Source organism: Podarcis muralis, chromosome 9, assembly GCF_964188315.1.
Source record: "Podarcis muralis chromosome 9, rPodMur119.hap1.1, whole genome shotgun sequence".
NCBI classification, from domain to species: Eukaryota; Metazoa; Chordata; class Lepidosauria; order Squamata; family Lacertidae; genus Podarcis; species Podarcis muralis.
The window spans coordinates 29,571,669-29,588,248 of record NC_135663.1 but is presented as its reverse complement, the minus strand read 5'-3'; the positions used below and the strand labels follow the sequence as shown (position 1 = coordinate 29,588,248).

The window sequence follows — 16,580 nt, the reverse complement described above, 5'->3', positions numbered from 1 at the left end:
GAGTTGCTAGGAGGTCACCATTCCTCTCACAAGACTACAATACCCAGAGTGGCTTAGCAATTACCAGTAATCCCTGTCTCCCGGAGGGGCGATAACAGATTTCCCCCTCAAGGACAGCCACTGGAACGTCCAAAAAGAAATCTCAATGGCACTTTATTGCTTCCACCCCTGTAACCTAATCATTTACTGGTGTCCCCCCCCCTCCAAATTTATAACCTTAAATTTATTTGCATGCCTTAAAACAAAGTTAAAAGGCACCATCTAAATTTATAAAGAAGAATTATATCAGTTTAAAAAGAAACAAACTAGTTGTACTGTAGAATGGAACCCTTAAATAGCTCAGCTCGAAGGGAGCCAAGATTATCACACAATTTTACGTCCTGCTGAAATGAATGGAACTTACTGATAACACATTTATGGTCAATGGCAATATCTAGGAAAAAATAAAAGAAATTATGATGAAATGGAGGTTATGAGGAACGTGCCCTTCCATGACTTGAGTCCTTTCTTGGGAATGGATTTTGATTTCTAAAACGAAGAAGGCAATCATTCTGAATTTTATTCTCGTCATATATTTTTTGCTTCTGAACTTGGCCAGGAATACTTGTTAACATAACCATATGCAGGCCTGCACATTACTTACAAAAACATGAACTCACTTGAGGCCTGCGACTTTAGCAACTGATCCCTCTTAGGCCCTGTGATAATTTCAGCATCTGTTTGAAGCACTAACAGGACCAAATCGAGAGCTCTACGCCACGCTTCCATCTTAGCAGTAACATTGTCATATACTTTCAGAGGCTTTTCAAATGTCCCACCATGTTCAGGGCTTGCTGTTCCCATCCTCCCCTTTTTAAACTCATCCAGCAGGTAGGTGGACGGCACACCACTCAAGGCTGCTTTCCTGAGATGCTGTTGTATAAAGGTGCTGGCTTCAAGCTCCGATGCAGAGTCTGCACTGTTACACATAACGGTACAAATGTACTGATGCCAACCGCGTGACAAAGCATTGAGCACAAGAGCTTTATATTGCTCTGAAGTTTTTGCAAGCCAAGAGTGGCCATCATGAAACTCTTCTTCCCTGGAATTCTTGGCTGCTTTCTCCAGATTCTCAAGATAAGCAAGACACAGGAGCTCCACGGTGCCACCTCCTGGAAAGACTGCTTGATCGAGAAGGGCATGATGCACACGGTGAGCGCAGGTCCAAAACTGATCTTCGATGGCTTGCATCTTGGATATAACCGGGCAACTAAGCACAGCAGTTGTCAGGTGAATGCCTTTTGCTGTTAAAGCAACTGGCACTTGGCCATTCAATCCAACCCAACTTAACTTTAATTCTCCACAGAGGTTCAGATAGACACCCTCACCTATGCAATGCTCATTTACTTGGGTGAGGTAAGTCACTCTGTCTGCTCTTGTAACATCACTAAAAGCCTTCAATACATTGTCAGCTACCCCGTTAATTGTCACTATCTTATTCAGCAGGCATCTTTCTTCTAAACTTGCTGATGTGTTGCCTCGTACCAAAATTAGATTTACCCTGGACTGAATCAGAATATCCAACATGGAGTTGACCCACAATCTTGAGCTGTTGTCTTCCACAGCTGGACTTTCTAAGAACATTCTTACATTCTGTGACCTGTTAAACCCCAGATGGTGGTATGTTTCGCTCAGGTCACCATCGGCAAGAATAATACGAAGAGGCCTATCCTGGAGCTGCTTAGCAACAGCAACTTTCTCTGGGTGTAATAAAGTGATGTACCCAGGACAGACACAAGAATGACTTTCAGACATGCCTGGTAAACAACACGTCACAACTTCTGAAATATTCAATTGGAAAGGATGGACAACAGCCATTCTGTTGGCAGTCTGCAGCTGGCATCTGAGAATATCCTGTACCAGTTTCATTGCGTGCCAATTTCCATGGCTCAAAGACACTGCCAGTTGCCCCAAATCACTTAACCCATTAAAAGGTTTTGTGCATTTGGCCAGCTGATTGGTTTGCTGCAGTGAAGGACTTTCCTTTATACTGCTTAAGTGCCTACTGAAGTGGGTTACTTTTGATATTTTCTTACGTCCTGAGGCACCCAAAGGACAGCTTTGAAAGCTAAAGCTTTTCTGACTCACAGTTTTGCAAACTGTAAAACCACAACTGGTTTCGACTGATTTACCTAGTGAACTAACTCTGCTGCCTGCAGTCAATACTCCTGGACATGCACACTTTCCCTGACAATAGCATGCATTTGCTTCCGGGATTGTAGCAATTTCTGATTCTTCTTCTGATACTTGTGCATAATCATAAGGATGTTCAAGCAAATAACTATTGTAGGATTTGGTATCTGGAGTTTTCATTTCAATTACCTGTTTTCCAGCAATGCCAGAACAGATGTCATTGGAGGCTTTGTCATCACATTTAAAAGGAATATCATATAGTCTTTGCTGCATGTTGTGTAGTGATAATGTATGGCACTGCAGATGTTCAATGCAAGAGTTCAGGCCTTCAAACATCTCAGCTACCACTATGGAAAGGGGAACACCCTGCTGAAGGCATTCAAGTACAGCCTTGCTCCAAATGCTGACAAGAAACAACAGGGTAGTTGTCCCAGTTCTATATTCTTTGTTCTGTGCCTGGATGGCTTCATTAAGAAGTTGTCCCACTGCACTAGTTAAATCCAAGCTTTCAAGAAGTCTTACTGCAGAACAAACCAACACACCACCAGGAGTACATTCATCAACAATAAATTTGAGTGATTTCACTGGTCCTAAAAATGTCCTTCCGGTGGATGCCAAAGCTGAAAGTTGCTGCAGTCCAATATGCCTCTTTCTGTTCATGTTCCGGAAAGCCATGACATCTACAAATGAAACACAAGACTTATTGCTTCTGCCTTTTAATGCCTTCCAGCTCTTACTTCATCCATTCCACAGTGTTGGATCTTACTTTTAATGTTTCCAAGGTGATATATCAACTTATCCATTTTCCTGACGGAAATAAAAATCCATGCTTCTCACATATTGGGGGATACCAAGTGGGTGCAGAACAGGAAACTAAGATGCCAGCATTAGAATTAAGGAAGGTAAAGAAACCACATCCACTACCAGAGAAACTGTGAGGACTTTATTAGGAAGAGAACATCACAGGAGCAAGGACAGGAAATGGGGGAGGCTATATGTCTTTCTCCATTAAAATAATGGACTTGCATCATTTTTGTTGCAAAACCTACCAAATCCTTAATTGTCTAAGTAACATAAGAAGCAGAAACAGGGGATGATACTAGATGAAGCATCTGGATCCGTTTCCTGGGTGGATTCTAGGTTGGCCACACCAAAGGATTCCAAAGTGTTCTATTTGGCAAGGCAGTTCTCAGAATCACCATTATGTCCTGAGGAAACACCTCTTCCAGGGCAGAAAAAATTCCTGGTTTTGAATGCTTTAGAAACACTTTTTACCTGAATGAATGCACACATACACACACAGAGTATACTAGAGTAGGGTTGCCATGGCATGCCAGGTCAGAGGCCAAGAGAATCAAAACCCTACTTTAGCTGTTGAAAATGTGCATTTGTGTGCTCACAGGTGCATTTTTGGCACACACATGGCAATAAATTGGCAAAATAGCCCTCAGGCAATAAATAAATACACCTCCCATTTCTGAAGTAGCATGAACATGCAGGTCAAGTGGTTTTAAAACTCAGGTGCATTATTAACTTGTTTGGTTTATGATGGATAACGGACTGAACAAATAAAGGGAATGTGACCCTATCTCTGTACCTTCCTTCTGTCCTTTGTGGTGTCCAGGTAATGCCTGGAAAAAATATTCAAGGCTTGCATGAAGAGCTTGCATAGCTGGGCAGCTGCCAAGGCCTCAATTTCCCAGGAAGGCTGTGTGTATAACAGCTGCTACTAAGCTGTAAGGCTTGAGTCCTGTTGAGTGGGTGCCATCGCTTACTACGGGATGTTCTGCTCTGTGCTGCGCTAAGCAACGCAGCAAGTGACCAAGGCAACTGCCAGCACCTTTGCTTGCTCCCTCTCTCCGCCTGAGCTGTGTGCCGTAGGAAGGAACTGGACCCAGCAGGCTCAAGCCATACTGCTGCATCCCCCAAAGGGAAGGCACAGAGCAACTTTGCCGTGCCAGCCAGGCGGCTCACCTGCACTTAGCACCCGGAGAGAGGACTGCGTAGGTCTTGCCCTCTCCCTGGGCAGCAGGACCACCATAGCCCAATACTTCCCAGCACACCGCCCTAAAAAAATACATTACCTGCTTAACTTTAGGTTCCCCTCTGAAAGATGGCATCACGCTGTGCCTTGAGCCTAAGCATCAGTTGTTCATCTCCCTTCCACAGAGCTCCCAACAGCTTTCGCTTCTCTCTGTGTGTATCTCTTTCTCTCCCTCCAGCCCCCACTAGCCTGCAAGCCCAAACTCTCTTGCCCGCCCCGGACGGAATTCAAGGCACTCTACTGAGCATGCTCCTGAGCTCCGAGCACGCTCAGTAACATCTACTGAAGCCCTTGCCCTTACCCAGCCCTTGCTGGGGTGATAGCCCAGCCTTTGCTGTTAGTGGGGATACAAAGGTAAAGGGGCGGGACAAGAGAAGTGGAAGAGCAGTGGCCGTTGGCCGGAAACCAGTCAGAGAATACAAAAGGGCAGAGGTGTGCCCCGAGCATTTTTTGGGTGGTCTCTGAAGAGGGAAGGGACCACACACACAAATTTTTTAAGGCACAAGAATTGCTGCTACTGGATTTTCTCGATTCCCTCCTCCGCGCTTCTCTGTGCTCAGTCATAGCCGCTATTTCTTTCTTCCGAGCCGTTGTAGATTCGCAGAAAAGAGATGTATTGACTGTAATTAGTTTGAATATGCTGCCTTGAAAGTATCGTTTAAGTGTAATATTTCAGAGAAGTGCACTGTGCATGCGTGCGTGTATTCACCCGCCTCTCGACTTGCAAAACCAACACCGAAAGGATTAGAAAGTGCGACTGCTTGCCTGCCAATTCTTGGAACTCGCTTCTCAAAGTGGAAGTGTTTGCGGCTCAAACTCCTCACCCAGGAACCACATTAACTGCAGCCTTATTACTGGGTGCACTTCCCGGAGAGCCAAGTCCCGTTTAAGTCAGCGGGCGCATAAGAGGACTGCGTGGTTAATGTGTAAAGCGTGCAGGGAGAACCCACTGCAGGGACAGACTGCAGACTGAAGCCTTTTCACCTCGTTGTTCTGGCTCCTGTACTCTCTTGTTCCTCCCTCGCTCCCTGATACCTGCGCAACCCACGTCCAGTATTAACATTCACGCCAAAGAAGCGTCCTGGAGAGCTCCAAAGCTTGCTCACAACTTTGGCATCACCGCACTATGGCGTTCAGGGTTCTCCCCACCCGGGTCAATGTGACTATCATCTAAGGGATTTGTACTAGTAGAGACACTCTGCACATGCTAAAAGGCAGTTTATTTTCCTCCTCCTTTTTGCTCCCTCATTTATTCCAGGACTCCGCAGTGCAAATAGAGAAGGGGCCAGCTTCCTGACATAAATCAAGCCCCTGGCCGCTCAGTCTCTCCTCCCTGTTAACAGCACGGCGGCGCCCTGGGGGGGGGGGGGGGCGGTTGCCAGGACACCGCCTCCGCTTTGTTTGTGTATCCAGCCAGAAATGGCAACAGCGTTCTGCGTGATGTCACAAGGCCCGCAACTCCCCTCCTGCCGCCTGGTTGGTCCTGGGAAGAGAAAAGGAGCCGGGGCTTGCCGGGAATCCCTTCTGTCATTGGACAGTGTTCAGCTTTTAGGGGCGGAGCGACATGAGTCAGAGAACGCAGGTGGTTGAAGAGTCGGCATCCGCCTCTTCGTTGAGCGAACCAAGCGCGGGGCGAGACAGATTTTACAGAATGGTGAGTTGTGCTTCCTGCCCGCAGTTCTTCATGCATTATAAAACAGTGCCTGCTCCCGCCTGCTACTTATGAGGACCAGAGCTGGTAAATCTGTCTGTTTGCCCGCCCATTCCAATCTCTTCAAAGCCTGCCCACCCCGGAACATCTTTCACCCCCCCCCCATCATGTTATTCGTGGTTTTCTCGCGGTTTGCTATAATAAGCAGAGGCGAGTAAAAACAACGCCAATATGAATCTGACAGTGCTCCTTTGAATGTTTACAGGGAAGTAAGACCCACTGAGTTCCTTGCAGGTAAGTGTGCCATTTAGCTTTATAACTGATGCCTCCATCTCAAATTTAGAAGACTGTGGGGCAGCAGTGCCCAAGCCCTAGATCTCTTGTGCCAGCCCCATCTTTCCTGCCCCTCTCCACTTTTTAGACTTAGTTGGGGGAAGGGTTACTTGGCTTTCAGGGTGACTGGGTCTGCTCGGTTTGCCCCAGACACTCCAGACGTCTGTGCAAACTTGTGCCGTGCCTCCAAGTAGCAAGCAGCATTCCTTCTCTGAGGCAGTTTGAACAGCCACTATTCAACACACTTTCGTCACACAATGTGCATGTGTGTGTATAATGGTAAGACCGCTATCACACAGCCTCCACTAGAAGATTTGCAGTGTCACATCACAATCCTGGATTTGCATGAAGTCGTGGTTGGGTAGGGGTAGGGGAGTCAAAGAGAAGACAGGTTGCACAACAGCTGTGGCTGTGGCATGAGAACTAGAAGGGAAGGACACTGAGAGGGGGAAGAAGTGGGAAAAGTCTGAATAGATTTGCAAAAAAGGTTTTAACAAGGAGAAATAGCAGAGGTGCATACAAAACAGAAGCTAACACCGAAAAGGTAACACAACAGAGCCTCTCTCCACTCCTTTCTGAAGCTTTGTTTTAAACCACCATTTCCCCCCCCTCAGTTATCTCCTTCTGCTTGCTCTACTCTGTTACAGTATTTAAAACCTCAATTTTCCACTCACTGTGGCCCTCTGCCACTGTTTAAAACTGCCATTTTCTTTTCAGCGCCTTTCATTTTTTTCTTGTACAGTGGTACCTCAGGTTAAGTACTTAATTCATTCTAGAGGTTCGTTCTTAACCTGAAACTGTTCTTAACTTGAAGCACCACTTTAGCTAATGGGGGCCTCCTGCTGCCGCTGCGCCGCCAGAGCACGATTTCTGTTCTCATCCTGAAGCAAAGTTCTTAACCCGAGGTACTATTTCTGGGTTAGCGGAGTCTGTAACCTGAAGCGTATGTAACCTGAAGCATATGTAACCCGAGGTACCACTGTATTCAAATTTTCTCCCTCTTCCTTTCCTCAGCTGCCCTGTGTGAAAGAGTTAAAAGGATGCAGAGCCCTCAAATATTCCACAGTACTTTAGCACAATGTATTTCATCCCTGGTACCATGTGTTGTTTTCAACATGAAGTTCCAGATTCAATGTAATCATTTAGAATAGGTCTTTTATTAGCAAGCATAAACACCCATGTATGTATAGGTACAACATCTATCAACTGAACTGAACCTTCTCTAACTGAACAAAGTAACTGGCAGGTGTGCTTCTCTAAGATTCTATTTGCCTTCAAGATACAGCAACTTATGTAATCACAGCAAAAGTGGCTACAGCATGGGAACGGATGTGGTCTCTGTGTAAGGGGGAGTTGAAAAAAGGAGTTAGGGTGAAGATAATAATGGAGTGTGTGGGCTGTGAAATAGACGAGGAAATATGAAAGTGGGGGTGGTCTGTGCGGAAGGAGGATGAAGAAGAGAATGCAGGGTAAAGGTGAAAATGGGTATGAAGGGAGTTGCAAAAAAGGGAGCAGAAGGTATAGGATAATGAAAACAAGGACAGGAAAGTGTTTGAAGAACAGATGGGCTTAATAAGTGGGCAGTAGTGAAAAGGGTGCTTAGTAGTTCAATATGTGGATGGGGAGGAAGATCCAGCTTAGCGTGGGAGGGGCTGTGTGCAAGGGTGGATTGCACAAAATAAGAGGGGAGGCATAGGCACAGGGGTGAAGGTGAAAATGGGTGCAAAGCAGGGCTGCCAAACAGAAGAGAGAAGTGTCTTCAGAAGTGGTGTTGAGAAAGTGAAAAGCGAGCTTAGTAGCTGCATTAAAAGGTACTGGTCTGTGCCTATCTACTTAGAGCTCCTCTTTGCGTGAGGTGGCACGGCTGCATGCTTACTTGGGGCAAAGGCTTATACAACACAGCTGGACTGCCTGTGTATGTTCAAACATGTATTTGTTGAATGAGCTGCCTTGGACAATGCATCTCCCCAGTTTGTGGAGGTGAGCATGTGTGCGCAGCTTGTCTCCACCCACCATGTCTGCCATGCCCTTCATGGTATATGCGAGGCGGGAAAAACCCAGTGACACTTGCACAATTCTATGTGCGTAGATGATAATTGTGTGCGTGCTTAATTTCCTGCTTTTAATAGGAAAATCAAACCTGATGTTTTTCTTTTTGCCTATGTGCATTGATAACTGTACACATGTGGGCGGCCGTTGTACATTCCATCCCCACAGGTAGAGATGGGGAGGGGCAGGTGGCGCTAGTGTGCTAGGAAGGAGGGAAGGAGTTGAGCGTGCTTTCTCCCCAATATGTGATGGGCCAGATCTGGGGGAAGGGGGTTGTATTGCCTGATCTGGTTCCATATCTAATATAGACCTGTGAGAACACCTTTGCGCGAGTAGTCATAATAGGTACTTCAGTACAGAACAGTGAGGAGCAGGGAGGTAAACAATTGTGGCCCAAAAGTCCTCAGCTCTTTAATTTTAGCAACTTTGGCAAATCAAATATATGTAGACATAATTTTTTTTTAAGAATATGATAACTATGTATTATTCTATTTTTAGGTAAAGGTAAAGGTACCCCTGCCCGTACGGGCCAGTCGTGTCCGACTCTAGGGTTTTGCGCCCATCTCACTTAAGAGGCCGGGGGCCAGCGCTGTCCGGAGACACTTCCGGGTCACGTTGCCAGCGTGACGAAGCTGCTCTGTCGAGCCAGCACCAGCGCAGCACACGGAAACGCCGTTTACCTTCCCGCTATAAAGCGGTACCTATTTATCTACTTGCACTTAGGGGTGCTTTCGAACTGCTAGGTGGGCAGGAGCTGGGACCGAAAGACGGGAGCTCACCCCGCCGCGGGGATTCGAACCGCCGACCATCCGATCGGCAAGCCCTAGGCGCTGAGGTTTTACCCACAGCGCCACCCGGGTCTCGCATTCTATTTTTAGCTTTCTGCAAATAATATTTTTAAATTCTCTCTTTCTCTCGCTTAATGAAAGGCATCCGGTTTTAGAAGACCAACCTTGGGTGCTAACCTGCGAAGGAAAAGTGGGCTGAAACATGAATTGTCTGAGGAGCAAAAGCAGGAGGTCCGGGAAGCTTTTGATTTGTTTGACACAGATGGATCTGGCACCATTGACGTTAAAGAATTAAAGGTATGTGTGTGTATTCTTTTAGTGATTTATAGTGTGATCCTAGGGACACGGGTGGCGCTGTGGTGTAAACCACTGAGCCTTGGGCTTGCCAATCAGAAGGTCAGCGGTTCAAATCCCCGTGACGGGGTGAGCTCCCTTTGCTCGGTCCCTGCTCCTGCCAACTTAGCAGTTTGAAAGCACGTCAAAGTGCAAGTAGATAAACAGGTACCGCTACGGCGGGAAGGTAAACGGCATTTCTGTGCACTGCTCTGGTTCGCCAGAAGCAGCTTAGTCATGCTGGCCACATGACCTGGAAAAACTGTCTGCGGAGCAGACAAACGCCGGCTCCCTCAACCTGTAATGCGAGATGAGCACCACAACTCCAGAGTCATTCATTTTTTAAAATTTTTTTTAATAACATATTTATTGAAATTTTCAAAAAATCCAGAAGGTCCCAGCTTCAACCTCTAGATCAGTGTTTCCCAACCGGTGTTCCGCGGCACACTAGTGTGCCGTGACACGTTGCCTCGTGTGCCGTGGGAGGGAGGCGGGCGAGTCGGGCAGCGAGAGGCGGGGCGGCGGCGACGAGCACACGCGGGGCGGCGAGCGAGCTCCCTCCCACATCCCATCGCCGCGAATGCAGGCTTTCGCTGAAGCCTGGAGAGCGAGAGGGGTCGGTGCGCACCGACCCCTCTTGCTCTCCAGGCTTAAGGAAGCTATCCCCCCAGCCGCGCAAGCTCCCAGAGCGATGCCAAAGCTGCGAGCACCTTCGCCATCGCTCTCCGACCCGTTCGGGGGGCTGGGAACGGGAGAAGCTCCGGCTTCCCCCGCCCCCAGCCCGCGCAAGGTCCCAGAGCGATGCGGAAGGTGCGCGCACCTTCGCCATCGCTCTCCGACCCGCTCTGGGGGCTGGGGACGGGAGAAGCTCCGGCTTCCCCCGCCCCCAGCCCGCGCAAGGTCCCAGAGCGATGGCGAAGGTGCGCGCACCTTCGCCATCGCTCTCCGACCCGCTCTGGGGGCTGGGGACGGGAGAAGCTCCGGCTTCCCCCGCCCCCAGCCCGCGCAAGGTCTCAGAGCGATGGCGAAGGTGCGCGCACCTTCGCCATCGCTCTCCGATCCACTCTGGGGGCTGGGGACGGGAGAAGCTCCGGCTTCCCCCGCCCCCAGCCCGCGCAAGGTCCCAGAGCGATGCGGAAGGTGCGCGCACCTTCGCCATCGCTCTCCGACCTGCTCTGCGGGCTGGGGACGGGAGAAGCTCCGGCTTCCCCCGCCCCCAGCCCGCGCAAGGTCCCAGAGCGATGCGGAAGGTGCGCGCACCTTCGCCATCGCTCTCCGACCTGCTCTGGGGGCTGGGGACGGGAGAAGCTCCGGCTTCCCCCGCCCCCAGCCCGCGCAAGGTCCCAGAGCGATGCGGAAGGTGCGCGCACCTTCGCCATCGCTCTCCGACCCGCTCTGCGGGCTGGGGACGGGAGAAGCTCCGGCTTCCCCCGCCCCCAGCCCGTGCAAGGTCCCAGAGCGATGCGGAAGGTGCACGCACCTTCGCCATCGCTCTCCGACCCGCTCTGGGGGCTGGGGACGGGAGAAGCTCCGGCTTCCCCCGCCCCCAGCCCGCGCAAGGTCCCAGAGCGATGGCGAAGGTGCGCGCACCTTCGCCATCGCTCTCCGCCCCGCTCTGGGGGCTGGGGACGGGAGAAGCTCCGGCTTCCCCCACCCCCAGCCCGCGCAAGGTCCCAGAGCGATGCCGAAGGTGCGCACACCTTCGCCATCGCTCTCTGACCTGCTCTGGCGGCTGGGGGCGGGGGAAGCTCGGGCTTCCACCACCCCCAGCTCCTGCAAGCTCCGGGAGCAATGGCAAAGGTGCGCTCACCTTCGCCATCGCTCTCGGACCCTTTCTGGGGGCTGGGGAAGCTCGGGCTTCCCCCACCCCCAGTCCCGCAAGCTCTGGGAGTGATGGCGAAGGTGCGCTCACCTTTGCCATCGCTCTCGGACCCTTTCTGGGGGCTGGGGGCGGGGGAAGCTCGGGCTTCCCCCACCCCCAGTCCCGCAAGCTCCGGGAGCCACTCTGGCTCCCATTCTGGGGGCTGTAGTCGGGGGAAGCTCGGGCTTCTCCCGCCCCAGCCCCACCTCTGGGGGGGGGGAATAATTTTTTTCCCTTTATTTCCCCCCCAAAATCTAGGTGCGTCCTATGGGCCGGTGCGTCCTATAGGGCGAAAAATACGGTAGTCAATATAGGCACAGAGTTAATTTTTTAAACATTTTCTAATGGTGGTGTGCCTCGAGATTTTTTTCATGAAACAAGTGTGCCTTTGCCCAAAAAAGGTTGGGAAACACTGCTCTAGATAGGACTGGAAAAAATATATACCAATCTGAAACTCTGGCCAGTCAGTGTTGACAATACTGATCTAGAGGGACCATTTTTCTGACTTGGTCTAAGGCAGCTTCCTGTCTTGCTAATCAGCTGGTGCCCATTAGTCACGCAAGCTTCCAGGTGGCTCTCCCTTATGTTTCCAACACCAACTTGTGTGTATAAAAGGGGTTTGCATTTCTATTACAGGTTGCAATGCGTGCTCTTGGCTTTGAGCCAAAGAAAGAAGAAATTAGAAAGATGGTAGCAGATATCGGGAAAGAAGGAAGCTGTGTCATAGAGTTTGAAGACTTTTTGACTATGATGACCCAAAAAATGGTAAGACATAAAATTTGCTTTTGTGCAGTTGGAGTAAGAGTCAGCACTTCTTCTTCCTTTACTTCTCTCCCCCTTCCTTTTCTTCAAAGAGTGAAAAAGATACCAAAGAAGAAATCCTAAAGGCTTTCCGATTATTTGATGATGATGGGACAGGCAAGATTTCATTTAAGAACCTAAAGAGAGTTGCCAAGGAACTTGGAGAAAACTTAACAGATGAAGAGTTACAGGTAAATGTTTTGCTGTGCTAAGCCTTTATTCATAGATGCTGCATATTTTAAATAGTTGGGTAATAGTTGGAGCTGGTGGTACTGAGGGCCATTGGGCTGTTTAATTGTATTTGTGCATATTTCAGAGGGCTCTGAAGTACACCTGTTCAGCCATCACCTCTTCTGGATTATGCTGTTCTATTTCCCCCTTGCTGGTATTCTCCACACTCCTGCAACATGCAGTGATCATTTTGTAGAACTGAACATGCTCAGTCCTGATTGTTGGACGTTTGCCCCCCCCCCCCCCTTACCCCAAGAGAAAGAAAAAAAATATGACTATTTTTTGTAGTTCTGAAAACATGAGTGTCTTCAAATCCCGCTGATACCTTGTGTTTAAACAGTTCTGTTTTGACTACATAAGCAAAGGCATTTGGCAAAAGAGTTTGCTGTTTGTATTTAGGATATTTATTCATCAAGCATTTCAATTTTGGGCATTATAATGGAGCTGAGAAAACACTTAACAAAATGAGTGCTGGATGCTTCCAGGTCAGTGCTTAACCTTCAGTGGTTTTTTTTACAGGAAATGATAGATGAAGCTGACCGTGATGGTGATGGTGAAATAGATGAACAGGAGTTCTTGAGAATCATGAAGAAGACCAGTCTATATTAATGGCTATGTTACCTAAAAGGTGACCCGCAAATATTTAAAAATATTTCTGCTATTCTATGATGAGCTCAATAGTATGGCAGGTTTGGATTGAGGGAGGGAGATGAGTGGTGCTTTTGAGAGAGAGAGAGAGAGAGAGAGAGAGAGAGAGAGAGAGAGAGAGAGAATATATCTGCCAAATAGTTTGGGGTTGTTTTTTTAAGGTGCTGGATTTAAACAGTTCCTGACTCGAAAACTGTGGTTCATATCTGGCCAAGTTAAGATTTGTTCACATTATAAAACTTGCAAAATGTAAGATCAGAGCACAGGCAGCCTCCTTCCTAGGACTTTGAGAGATATCACGATGATTTACTACCCCATTAAAAACAACAAAAATTACACCAGAATTGTGACTTGTAATTCTTCATTAAAGAATTTGCACCAACATGTGTTTGGTTTGGATGGTAAAGTGATAAGATCTTTATTTGTCAATAACATGTTCCTCGCTCAGCTACACAGGTGAATATATGTGAGCCTTAATTGTAGCAACATTCAATTTTTTCCTCACTGAAAGAAGAAAGGATGGTAGTCTTAACTGAAGGGGAGAGATTATGAGGTAGATGGTTTTGGATGCCAGTAGTTCCTTACGGAGTGCCAAGCAGAGTTCTGACCGTTAATGCATCTGAAATGTGAGGGTGGTCATGAGAGGCTTCCAGTTCATCAGGAAAATGTCAGGGGACAAATTGGAGCTGCTTAACCCTCTCCCCTCCAGTAGTTTTTCTGCTCGAAATTGCCCTTTTCAGCCAGTGAGGAGCAGATGGGAATGGAATTTTGAGCAGGAAAACAGCTGGAGGGGGAAAAGCTAAGCACTGCCTCCTGTTGTTCCTCTGGACAGTCACTCATGATCACCCTTCTCCTCTCTTGCATCTTGTTTGACCCCCCACTATTTGAATTTTAACCCATATCACTGGGATTCAGCTAGCAACAGTGCTCTGTATCAGGAATGGGAAGCCTGTGTACCTCAGGCTGTTGGATTTCATCTCCTATCAGCCACAGCCAGCCTGGCCAGTGAAGAGTTACATCCCTAAACATCTGGAGGGCCACAGGTTCCCTGTCCCTGCTGTATATGGAGGTGCTTACAGTGTATGCCAGACTGCTGCAATCTTGTTAGTCAGATCTTATAAAGGTAAAGGGACCCCATTAGGTCCAGTCGTGGCCGACTCTGGGGTTGCGGCGCTCATCTCGCTTTATTGGCCGAGGGAGCCGGCGTACAGCTTCCGGGTCATGTGGCCAGCATGACTAAGCTGCTTCTGGCAAACCAGAGCAGCACACGGAAACACCATTTACCTTCCCACCGGAACCGGTACCTATTTATCTACTTGCACTTTGATGTGCTTTTGAACTGCTAGGTTGGCAGGAGCAGGGACCGAGCAACGGGAGCTCACCCCGTCACGGGGATTCGAACCGCCGACCTTCTGATCGACAAGTCCTAGGCTCTGTGGTTTAACCCACAGCGCCACCCGTGTCCCTGAGTCAGATCTTATAGAATTATATAAATGTTTGCTATACAAAGTCCTTGAGTTTTGCAAAGACCTAAGCGTAAACTTTTTCTTTCATTCTGGGAGTAGCCCCAGTGAAGTTAACACAAGCTATCTAAGGGTGACTTTGGTTTGGCATGTTTTTAATGTCTGGTTTGCCTAGGTCTTGCACTCAGTGCCACACAGTGAGGTCCATATGCCAAATCATTGCTTTTCACATGGCAGCTTCTTCTGAGTGGCATGATCCTCCACATGGGTGCCTGAATCTGTGATGTGGAATATCTTAAATAAGGAAAAGTGGGTGATCTTACAATGAAAGTGCGTATAAATTCCTAACCTTCCCTGAAAGCGTCAGTGCAATAAATGCTTTACAAAGTTCTTTTTTTTCTAGAAACAGTTACTTGGTGTTGATTAACAACTTTTTTGTGGCTAGTATCTGGGCCGTTATATAAGAAATTACTGTCTCACAGTCTAAGCAGGACCACTTGTCAATTCCTTCCATTCTAGGTGTTTTACATGTAGGCAATGCATGTATGTAATCTACTGCTTGATGTCTCAAATGATGCTGTTTTTAACTTTATGAGATCTTCAATAAACATGCATAAGATTGTACCTGAGAGGGCCCCCCTTTTTTTTAATGCAGGCAGCTACTTTCTCAAGGTAGGGGTGATTTTACAGTTTTGCTGGGACAGCCATCAATGATCTACTGACAGTAGGTTATGGGCCTAGCAGAGGATTCCGATGTTTGACTTCCAGCATGTTCTAAACCAGCTCTTGCAGTGTTTAGGTTGTGCATACTTTGGAGTGCAACACTCTCATGAAAGAAACCTTGCCTGAGTCCCCTGCCCCCAATGAGGAAAAGTTTTGAGCTTTTTAATTTAGGAAAAAGTGAGTAAGGGGCAGACACAATAGAAGAGGAAGTTGATAGAAACAAGTTTTCCTTCTCTTCTCCTAATGCTAGAACACAGGATGGAGAAAGTTTAATTATACAATCCTTTCTCTCTCTAGATATAGTGATGGCAGCCAACTTGGATGGCTTTAAAGAAGGATTAGACCAATTCATGAAGGATAAGGTCCATTGTCAGATGGTATGCCTTTGAATCTGACTTGCCCAGTATACTAAGTGGGTAGAGAGTGCTGTTATATGCAGTCCTGTTTGTGGGCATTTCATAGGCCTCATGTTGGCCACTGTGAGAATAGGATGGTGGACCGGATAGCCTTTGGGCTGATTGAGCAGGACTCTTATGTCCATATATATGTTTGGAAGAAGTGCAAGCCTGACAAGTGAGCCTTAGACACCAGGAAGCGCACTTTGGAACACATTGAGAGAGGAGCCTGAAGAGGAACTTTTACTTTTTACATTAGTCACCAGCCACTGTGTATAAGGATCAAGATTTAGATTGCCAGAGATACAGACAATTTGGGGCAGGCAGGAAATCTGATAAACAGAAATGGAAATGTGAAAAAAGAAGTCAGAATTTCATTTGGCGTCACAACGCCTGGGTGAAGAAAACGTGAAGTGCGGCATGCAGTCTGCCAATGAATGGGGGGGTTTCTCTTCGTTTGGGGCTTTTGGGGACTGTTGATATGTAACAGATTAACGGGATGCCTTGGAAACATGATCTCCACCTACTTTTTTTTCTTTGCATTTACGGTAATAATGGGGAACAGTAGTGATTCCCCCCCCCCCCCTTTGGTTTAAGTTCCATTTTATTATTCATAGTGAAACTTGGTAAGATGGGCCAAGCTTGAAAGTTACTTCATCTGTACACCTGTGGGTTATTTCTCTGATCTTTTCTTCTTCTTTAATTGCAGTCTGAAGTTATTTACTTGTTCATGTTCCAAGGCATAACACTTTGGAGCTACTCTGCTCTCATTTCCAATTTCCTGTTTGTTTTTAATGTTCTGCTTGCATGTATATCTGAGTTATATTTTGATTTAGTTCTGGTTTAATAAAGATAATTGAATCCCGATTGTACTTCTAAATCATTTAGTGCTTTTATTCCTTTCACTTTATATTTTAGCAGCTGCCGTAGGGAACTGAGGGAGGCCTAGATGTAGGTATGATTCACTTAATTCTTCAGTGGGTTTACAGTTTCACCACTTATTCCTGTTGGGCTGTAAAGAGGCATCTCATTAGATTTTGACTCACTAATTGTGGTTTACAGTATGATACATGGGAGGCTTAAGTAAC

General features: G+C 47.5%; 2 protein-coding genes across 4 annotated transcripts; one reads left to right on the top strand and one right to left on the bottom strand.

Annotated features, from left to right (window-relative positions):
- Positions 1-539: 539 nt before the first annotated feature.
- On the bottom strand, positions 540-4,456 carry BBS12 (Bardet-Biedl syndrome 12). Its single transcript, XM_028744675.2, has 2 exons — positions 4,257-4,456; positions 540-2,852 (listed from the first exon to the last, which is right to left on the bottom strand). Exon 2 carries the CDS (start codon positions 2,845-2,847, stop codon positions 640-642), a length of 2,208 nt encoding a protein of 735 aa, XP_028600508.2. The 5' UTR covers positions 2,848-2,852; positions 4,257-4,456; the 3' UTR covers positions 540-639.
- A 1,255-nt stretch (positions 4,457-5,711) lies between these two features.
- Positions 5,712-16,359, top strand: LOC114604455 (centrin-2-like). 3 transcript variants are annotated; one of them, XM_028744555.2, is made up of 5 exons: positions 5,712-5,870; positions 9,179-9,334; positions 11,868-11,996; positions 12,086-12,223; positions 12,783-16,359. In XM_028744555.2, exons 1-5 carry the CDS (start codon positions 5,781-5,783, stop codon positions 12,870-12,872), a joined length of 603 nt encoding a protein of 200 aa, XP_028600388.2. In that variant the 5' UTR covers positions 5,712-5,780; the 3' UTR covers positions 12,873-16,359. The 3 variants fall into 3 exon arrangements, with proteins under 3 accessions (XP_028600388.2, XP_077790149.1, XP_028600389.2); XM_028744556.2 differs by lacking the exon at positions 5,712-5,870 and adding an exon at positions 8,779-8,946; XM_077934023.1 differs by lacking the exon at positions 9,179-9,334 and having other exon boundaries at positions 5,732-5,870.
- Positions 16,360-16,580: the final 221 nt, after the last annotated feature.

Coding starts and splice junctions, on each gene's coding strand:
- BBS12 (XM_028744675.2), bottom strand. CDS start 2,847: ATGGCTTTCCGGAACATGAACAGAAAGAGGCATATTGGACTGCAGCAA.
- LOC114604455 (XM_028744555.2), top strand. CDS start 5,781: ATGAGTCAGAGAACGCAGGTGGTTGAAGAGTCGGCATCCGCCTCTTCG. Junction 11,997..12,085: donor CTATGATGACCCAAAAAATG/GTAAGACATAAA, acceptor TTTTCTTCAAAG/AGTGAAAAAGATACCAAAGA. Junction 12,224..12,782: donor TAACAGATGAAGAGTTACAG/GTAAATGTTTTG, acceptor TTTTTTTTACAG/GAAATGATAGATGAAGCTGA.